The 9642-nt window shown below is 40.1% G+C and overlaps 1 protein-coding gene across 1 annotated transcript in view; it reads right to left on the bottom strand.

The window, feature by feature from the left end:
- MYO1H (myosin IH) overlaps nt 1-8549 on the bottom strand; it is a 198915-nt gene extending 190366 nt beyond the window's left edge. Inside the window, exon 1 of the mRNA XM_040419688.1 lies at nt 7761-8549. Within this exon, the coding sequence (XP_040275622.1) occupies nt 7761-8549 (789 nt within the window). The remainder of the gene's footprint in view (nt 1-7760) is intronic.
- Nucleotides 8550-9642: the final 1093 nt, after the last annotated feature.

Genomic DNA, 9642 nt, shown 5'->3' on the forward strand with positions numbered 1-9642 from the left:
TTACAGGGGGGTGATCAATGACAGGGGGGTGATCACCCCATATAGACTCCCTGATCACCCCCTGTCATTGATCACCCCCCTGTACGGCTCCATTCAGATGTCCGTATGTGTTTTGCGGATCCGATCCATGTATCCGTACACTGATACATGGATCGGATCCGCAAAACACATACGGACGTCTGAATGGAGCCTTACAGGGGGGTGATCAATGACGGGGTGATCACCCCATATAGACTCCCTGATCACCCCCCTGTCATTGATCACCCCCCTGTAAGGCTCCATTCAGACGTCCGTATGATTTTTACGGATCCACTGATACATGGATCGGATCCGCAAAACACATACGGACATCTGAATGGGGGGAGAGAACAAGAGCTGTAAGTGCAAAAGCAAGTGCAATATTACAATAAGTGCATGAAGGTCACATTGCGGCACCTACAAACGAATACACACAATGGGCAAATGATACTTGAATGTTGCTTAACCATGCCCCTCATTGAATACCTTGGGGTGTCTTCTTTCCAAAATGGGGTCACATGTGGGGTATTTATACTGCCCTGGCATTTTAGGGGCCCTAAAGCGTGAGAAGAAGTCTGGGATCCAAATGTCTAAAAATGCCCTCATAAAAGGAATGTGGGCCCCTTTGCGCATCTAGGCTGCAAAAAAGTGTCACACATCTGGTATCGCCGTACTCAGGAGAAGTTGGGGAATGTGTTTTGGGGTGTCTTTTTACATATACCCATGCTGGGTGAGAGAAATATCTCGGTCAAATGCCAACTTTGTACAAAAAAATTGGAAAAGTTGTCTTTTGCCGAGATATTTATCTCACCCAGCATGGGTATATGTAAAATGACACCCCAAAACACATTGCCCAACTTCTCCTGAGTACGGCAATACCACATGTGTGACACTTTTTTGCAGCCTAGGTGGGCAGAGGGGCCCACATTCCAAAGAGCACCTTTCGGATTTCACCGGCCATTTTTTACAGATTTTGATTTCAAACTACTTCTCACGCATTCGGGCCCCTAAAATGCCAGGGCAGTATAACTACCCCACAAGTGACCCCATTTTGGAAAGAAGACACGCCCAGGTATTTCGTGATGGGCATAGTGAGTTCATGGAAGTTTTTATTTTTTGTCACAAGTTAGTGGAATATGAGACTTTGTAAGAAAAAAAAAATCATCATTTTCCGCTAACTTGTGACAAAAAATAAAAAGTTCTATGAACTCACTATGCCCATCAGCGAATACCTTAGGGTGTCTACTTTCCGAAATGGGGTCATTTGTGGGGTGTTTGTACTGTCTGGCCATTGTAGAACCTCAGGAAACATGACAGGTGCTCAGAAAGTCAGAGCTGCTTCAAAAAGCGGAAATTCACATTTTTGTACCATAGTTTGTAAACGCTATAACTTTTACCCAAACCATTTTTTTTTTTACCCAAACATTTTTTTTTATCAAAGACATGTAGAGCAATAAATTTAGAGAAAAATTTATATATGGATGTAGTTTTTTTTGCAAAAATTTTACAACTGAAAGTGAAAAATGTCATTTTTTTGCAAACAAATCTGTAAATTTCGATTAATAACAAAAAATGTAAAAATGTCAGCAGCAATGAAATACCACCAAATGAAAGCTCTATTAGTGAGAAGAAAAGGAGGTAAAATTCATTTGGGTGGTAAGTTGCATGACCGAGCAATAAACCGGTAAAGTTGTGGAGTGCCGATTTGTAAAAAAGGGCCTGGTCACTAAGGGGGTATAAACCTGTGGTCCTTAAGTGGTTAATGTGTTCTCAATGTAATGTTTTGAGTTGTTCCTTATACCAATGTATCCTTTTTTAGGATGGTTGTTTTCACCTTATTGGATTACCTCCCCTGATGATATATGATTTGAAACGTGACACCTCGGAAACTATCCTCTAGGGCACAATAGGGATACCGTCCCATTATAGGGTCAGGTATCCGGATGGGGTCGCCCCTTGCGGGGCAAGTACTCAGTATAGACAGGCAGGGCGTCATTAGCAATGTCCCTTCCCTATATCCAGGCATAATTAGAGAGATCGGTCTCCTGCCGTGTCTCTACATCGAAGCACTTAGTGACAATACCAAAGTACCCGATAAGACATTCTGAGCCTCAAAACCACGCTGGGGCTGTCGTGTGGGGTACACCTGAATTTGGTAAGATCGTTCAAATATCTTTTAAATACTATATATGTACATCGTCTACTGATTGTGGCGCTATGTTTTATTAATTATTAAAGTAAAGGTTATGTTTTAGCTCCCTATATAATACTCTCCTAAGGGAATTTGTGTTTGTGCTCTTGACTCCGGGAGTATAATTATCTATACAAAAGTTATTATTATTTTTTCTTAGGTCATCAATATCAGATAGATGGGAGTTCAATTCTGTGCTTCCCCACCGATCAGCTGTTTTAAGGAGCCATGGCACTCATACAAGTGCTGTGTTCCCTTCAATGCTGTCCTGCACCCCTGTTACAATGTAGGCATCATGGCTCCTTCAAAATACATCAACATAATAAAGGAATAATTTTTAATATGTGTTAGGCTACTTTCACATTTGCGTTTTTGCCTGATCCAGCAGGGATCAGCACAAACGCTTCCGTTACTGATAATACAACTAGCTGCATCTATTATGAACAGATCTGGTTGTATTATCTTTAACATAGCAATGACGGAAAAACGGATCCGTCCCCATTGACTTGCATTGTGGGTCATGCTGTTTTGCTCCCCATTCCATGGCTCCTTCAAAATACATCAACATAATAAAGGAATAATTTTTAATATGTGTTAGGCTACTTTCACATTTGCGTTTTTGCCTGATCCAGCAGGGATCAGCACAAACGCTTCCGTTACTGATAATACAACTAGCTGCATCTATTATGAACAGATCTGGCTGCCGGATCTCAATACCGGAAAATGTAAACGCAAGTGTAAAAGAAGCCTTAATTTTATAGGAAAAAAAACCTGTAATGTAATAAAATGTGTGATAACACCGCGCAACAATGATTTTGCTACTGAGAGAAAAACATGTGATTTATACTAAAATGAGCGCGCAGATTCCAAATATGAACTCGGAATTTGCCTGACACGTCTAGATTTTAAACCCTTAAGGACCCTGGGATTTTCCATTTTTGCGTTTTCCTTTTTCACTCCCCGTCTTCCCATAGTCCTAACTTTTTTATTTTTCCATTCACATAGCCTTATGAGGGCTTATTTTTTGCGGGACAAGTTGTACTTTCTAATGGAAAAAAATTCCAAATGGGGTATAATTGGGAAAAAAACACAATTCTGATAAAAGTTTTTATTTTTTATTTTTTTACACTGTACACTATGCGGTAAAATTTACCTGTTATCTTTATTCTCCAGGTCAGTACGGTTACCACACTTGGATAATTTTTCTTGCGTTTTAACACTGAATTATTTTTTTAAACCTTTGAAGGAAAAAAATAATAATTTTATAACCATATTCTGACCCCTATAACTTTTTTGTAGTTATGTGTACGGGGCTGTGTGAGGGCTCGTTCTTTGAGAGACGATCTGTTCTTTTCAGTGATACCGATTTGAAGTGTGTGCAACTTTTTGATCACTTTTTATAAAAAATTATTGGGTAGTTGAAGTGACAAACCAATTTGTGTTTTTATTTTTTCCCTTTACGCCATTTACCGTATGCCATTAATATTGTTATATTTTAATAGTATGCACATTTTTGCATGCGGCAATGCCCATGATGTTTATTTTTTTATCATTTATTTTTATTTTAAGGAAAGGGGGCGATTTGAACTTTAAGGTTTTTTTATTTGCAAAAACTTTTTTTAAACTTTTTTTAAGTCATCTTGGGTGACATTAACTGGCAATCATTAGATTGCCTTTTGCGTTCATTGATGTCTATATAGACACCATTAAACACTTCATTTGCACTATACCAATACAATGCTGCCACCTAGTGGCCTGTATTGGTATAGTCATCTAATAGGCACCAAAGCCTACTTGAGGCTTCAGCCTATTAGATCAATGTAACAGGTTCCCCGATCTCAGCCGGGGAACGCTGTTACCGGAGCGTAAGTGCGCGACTTCCGCTTCCGGACTGCACAGATGCCATGGTCACATTTGACCACGGCATCTGAAAGGGAAAATTTATGCAATCAGCCTTATGCCTGATTGCATTCATGTGCCGCGGTTCTCTGCTATTTAAAATAGCAGAATCCTGGAGGCTATGGTCCTTAAAGGGTTAAGTTATACCTGCAAAGCCTATTCAGTTATAATATTAATGCATTATATTGGAGATATTCCAATGGACATGTCCAGACCTGTTCGGACGCACTCAAGCTGATGTAAGCAGTAAGTATATAAGGCAAGCTGGACAGATTTTGATAAAGTGATCTGTTATAGTGCTATCAGTTTTGAAACTTAAGATGGATAAACGCAAATGTGTTAACAATCCAGACAATTTCTGCTACATATGTGGCAAATACACTACTTATGATCAGAGCAAGAATCTGACAAAGCGAGTGCGTCTTGCAGCTTGGGATGCATTTGTGCTAGTAGTGCAGAACTTCCTTGGGAACAGACAAGATGCAAACTATGCTGAATTAGTAGACAACATGCTTACAGCATATGAACAACGTGGCTGCCGAATGTCATTGAAAGTACATTTCTTACATTCCCATCTTGACTTTTTCCCACCCAATTTGGGACACGTAAGTGACGAACATGGAGAGCGGTTCCATAAAGATATTTCTACAATGGAGAATCCCAACATGATGGGGGGCTACTGCTGGTTTTTGCAACAGGAAACTATGACCGTTAACCCCTTAGTGACCAAGCCTGTTTGGGCCTTAATGACCAAGCCAAATTTTGGAAATCTGACGTGTCATTTTAGCTTAGAATAACTTTGTAACGGTTTTGCACATCAAAGTAATTCGGACATTGTTTTCTCGTCACATATTGTATTTTACTTAGGTGGTAAAATTCTACCGATAAAATATGCGTATCTTTATTAAAAAAGTGAAAATTTATGAAAATTTGTAAAAATTGGCACATTTTCCTATTTTCAACTGCAATATTTCAAATACATACATAAATACTATTCAATATTTTTTTATCAGAAATATATTTCCACATCTTTACTTTATTTTGGCTGCACTCACAAAAATTTTTAACTTTTTATTTTTTTATTTAGGAGACTTTACATTTTAACGTAAATTTTAACATTTTTGAAGTACATATTTTTTCCTGCAACAAGCCAAGTTTGCAGAGGCTTATAAGTGTCAGAATAATAGAACCCCCCCAAAAGTGAACCCATTTTAAAAACTAGGCCCCTTAACGTATTTATCTATGGGTGTTATGTCTTGACAAACGGCAGGGCCCAAACATAAAGGAACACCCAGTTGTTTTCAGAACACAAAATTTGCTTGAAAATGGTTCAGGCCCCATTGTACACTTGTAATGGCGTTGAGCTGCCAAAACAATAGAAAACCCCCATAATGGACCCCATTTTGAAAACTAGACCCCCTAAGGTATTCATCTAGGGGTGTAGTGAGCATTTAGACCCCCTAGTTTTTTGTAGAAATTTATGCAAAGCAGGCGAAAAAATATATTTTTCATTTTTCTCTACAGAGCACATGAAAATGAAGATGTACACTCCAAAATGTATCACCCCGTTTCCCCTGTCTTCAGAAATACCCCCATTGTGGCCCTAATCTTATGTCTTGACAAACGGCAGGGCCCAAACATAAAGGAACACCCAGTTGTTTTCAGAACACAAAATTTGCTTCAAAATGGTTCAGGCCCCATTGCACACTTGTAATGGCGTTGAGCTGCCAAAACAATAGAAAACCCCCATAATGGACCCCATTTTTTTTTTTTTGAAATATAGTTTTTTTATTGTTTTTCTCCCAATCCAAAAAAGTAACAATTTGACATCATACCATTGCATACATGAAGATGACTTTGACATAGATAGATCAGCATGTTACATCTCTGGAATATTAACATAAATTAACATAATGTAACATTTCCCCCCTTCCCCCCACCCTTCCCAGCATCAGCTTTAGCGCCTTACCTGGCTTCACATTACTATATAAGTTCTTGGTAATACCTATGTCACTTTCAAAACTCCCAGTCTATCCTTTAGGTCTTCTAGCATATACCACTCTGTCAATTTAAAAGGAGACATAATCCGGTTGTGTTCTCCTTGATCAATATGACCCAGAATAAATTTGCGCCATGTTAAATATAATTTTTTCCCTCTAACCTCTTTTTGTTGTATCGCTTCCAGCCATTCTAGATGAAATACACGTCTGAGACGCGAGGTGACCATAGAAACAGAGGGGATCTGAGATTGAAGCCATAGACTTAACAAACATTTTTTGGCCCCTAGCACAATCTTGTGCTCCAGTGGCGAAAGAGATGCCGTTGTGTAGCAATCGGACTGGTCCTCCTTATTGTATTGGATATGTAAGATCACCATTGCAGGAGTGATTTCCGTCTCGTTCCTACCACACTTTTTCAGAAGATCCGAGACTCCATCCCAATATGACTTCAATCTCGGACAGCTCCATAATCCATGGTATAGATCCGATCTAGGAGAATCACATTTTGGGCATGCTACCAATCTGTCTTGTCTTGTACCTGCATTTGGGACATCAAAACCATATAATGCGTGATGCAAAATTTTGAAGTGGGTCTCACGCCAATTTTCATCTGGAACAGCCTGATGTAACGCCCCTATGCCTGCCCAAACCAACTGATGCACATCCTTAACCTCCAATAGTATTTCCCACTTCCTAAACATTTTCTTGGGGTCAATTCTCTCCCATTTATTTCTTAAGGATTGATAAAGAAGTGAAATTGTCGGTCTAACTTTTAACCGCAGGAGTCTGTCAAATTCATTTGCACTCCATTCTTTTGTTAGATCCTTACACAGTCCTTTGCCATAGGACATAAGTTGCATGTACGATAGAAAAGTTAGACCTTGCAATCCCCACCTCTCCTTCATTTCCTCCTGCGTTTTCCATCTGGGTTCTGTCTCATGGAATAAATCACCCATTTTCCTTATCCCTTTACTTAACCATATTGCTATACCTTTGCTATTCCTTCCTGGCTCAAAACTAGGATTGGCTGCAATTGGGAGATGTTTAGATATTCGATAGGGCAAATCATACATCTTCCTCAGAATTTTCCATACTATAATAGTATCTCTTAATAATAATGACTTTTTAATTGATCCCGGTAGGTTAGGTATAGTAGTATGTAATAATGCCATCAGGTCCCAAGGTTTTGCTAACTGCTTCTCCAAGCTGAGATTTGTATAATAAGAAGTCTGATTTGCCCAATCCAATATGTATCTGCTATTACACGCAATATTATAACCCCTAACGTCCGGAAAGTTGATTCCCCCTACCTCCCTTCTCAATTTCAGTTTGCCCAGAGCAATTCTCGGTCTCTTACTTTGCCATATAAACCGCACAAATTTGCTTTCCAGTAATTTGACATCATCATGTCTTAGTAACAATGGAATAGTCTGCATTCGATATAATAATCTAGCGACTCTCATCATCTTCACCAAGCAGCATCTTCCCATCAGGGAGAGGGGCAGACCTTGCCATCTATCCAGATCGGCTCCTATGCGGGACAGTAACGGTGGGAAATTTAATTGGTATAAAGAGTGTGGGTCCCTCCCTATTTTCACCCCAAGGTATGTTATGCTAGACTTGGCTATACTAATTCCTTGATCCCTTTTTACCTTTTGTAAGATATTATTCATGGGCACCAAAGGTAGGAGTTCACATTTGGAAATATTAACCTTATAACCTGAGTAGCTTCCAAAAGCCTCTAAAGCCTCGAATACAACTGGGATGTGCTCCCCCGGTCTGGCCAAAAATAACACCACATCATCGGCAAAGAGCGCCGCCTTCACTTGTTTGGTTCCTACCTCAACACCCGTGTATAAATCTGACGAGCAAAGAAGCCGCGATAGGGGTTCAAGCGCTAGGTTGAAAAGCAAGGGAGAAAGCGGGCACCCCTGTCTTGTACCCTTTTCCAATTTAAACGGTTTGGAAAGATAGCCCTGGGTGTATACCCTTGCTTTTGGGTTATTGTATAAATTTGTAATAAATGTCCTAAAAGCCCCTTCAAATCCCAATCTGTCCAGTACCGCCTCCAGCCATGCCCACCTTACGTTATCAAAAGCTTTTTCTGCGTCTAAGGTGAGCATGGCTGGATGTTCCCCTGGCTGAGGGTCATTCCTAACCCTATCCAGAACTGCTAAAACTGTCCGAATATTTTTGACCGCTGAACGGCCCTGGACAAACCCCACTTGTTCATCACCTATCAAAGATGGTAAAAAAGAAGCTAGCCTGTCCGCAACGATTTTTGATAGGATCTTTGTGTCTACGTTTATTAGGGATATAGGTCTATACGAACTAGGCATAAGGGGGTCTTTCCCTGGTTTAGGCAGGAGTTTAATGTAAGATACATTGTCTTTATCTGGATGGGATTTGCCCTTCAATACATCATTATAAAGCTGTACCATTATTGGGGAGATCTGCGCGATTAATATCTTAAAATATTCTCCCGTGAAGCCATCAGGCCCTGGAGCTTTTGCGTTCTTCAGACCCCTGATGACCAGCTGGAGTTCCTCCACGGTCACATCCGCGTTCAGTTTCAGAAGCTGTTCCGATGTCACCGTGGGCAACTCCACCCTATCTAAGAGAGTATCCACTAGTGATGTTGAGGAATGATCTTTATATAATGCCTCATAATATTGGCCTACTATCTCGCTAATGCCTGCCGGGTCAATGACTACCTTCCCTTCAACGTTTTTTAGACAGGATATATATTGAGGCTTTCTCCGTCCTTTTGGACCCCATTTTGAAATCTAGACCCCCTAAGGTATTCATCTAGGGGTGTAGTGAGCATTTAGACCACCTAGTTTTTTGTAGAAATTAAAGCTAAGAAGGTGAAAAAATATGGAATTTTCATTTTTTACACAAAAGTGTCAATTTAAAGACAGATTTTTTTTCTACAGAGCACATGAAAATGAAGATGTACACTCCAAAATGTAAGGAAACATATCAGAAAAGGTAAAATTAATTCCAATGGCTGGAAAAGAAAAATTGGCTCCACGACCCATCCCAAAGGGATCCCTCCCTCCCTGGAAAGCCCACAAACTAAACAGAAAATGAGAATAAATTGAATTCCTGAACCCCCCCCCCCCCCCCCGTTCTTTTTTGGTATTTTTTGGTATTAAATAAAATTAATAATTCGCAACCGTATGGTATGTTTCAAAGCAGGGGTAATTACAGAGGCCTGGTTGTGATGGGCAACTAGAGCAGTAAATCTGGGTGTCCCTCCTCCTTCCATGTTTTCTACACACCCGGCATCTTTTCTGTGGATAAGTTTTGCTGGTAGTGGCAGGGACAGGGTGAGGGAAATGGCGTTCTGAAAGCCTTCGAACATCCTCCGATTCAAAGGCTTGCCTAGGTGCGGGGGACTCAAACAGGAGACTCTCAATCACCTTCTCCTGGTACTCGAGGAAGTTGAGGTTTCCCTGGGACTTTTTAAATAAAATAAAACTATTGTAGGTAGCAATCTGGATGAGGTAGATTGCTACCTTTTTATACCAG

This window comes from Bufo bufo, chromosome 2 (genome assembly GCF_905171765.1).
Source record: "Bufo bufo chromosome 2, aBufBuf1.1, whole genome shotgun sequence".
Taxonomy (NCBI): domain Eukaryota; kingdom Metazoa; phylum Chordata; class Amphibia; order Anura; family Bufonidae; genus Bufo; species Bufo bufo.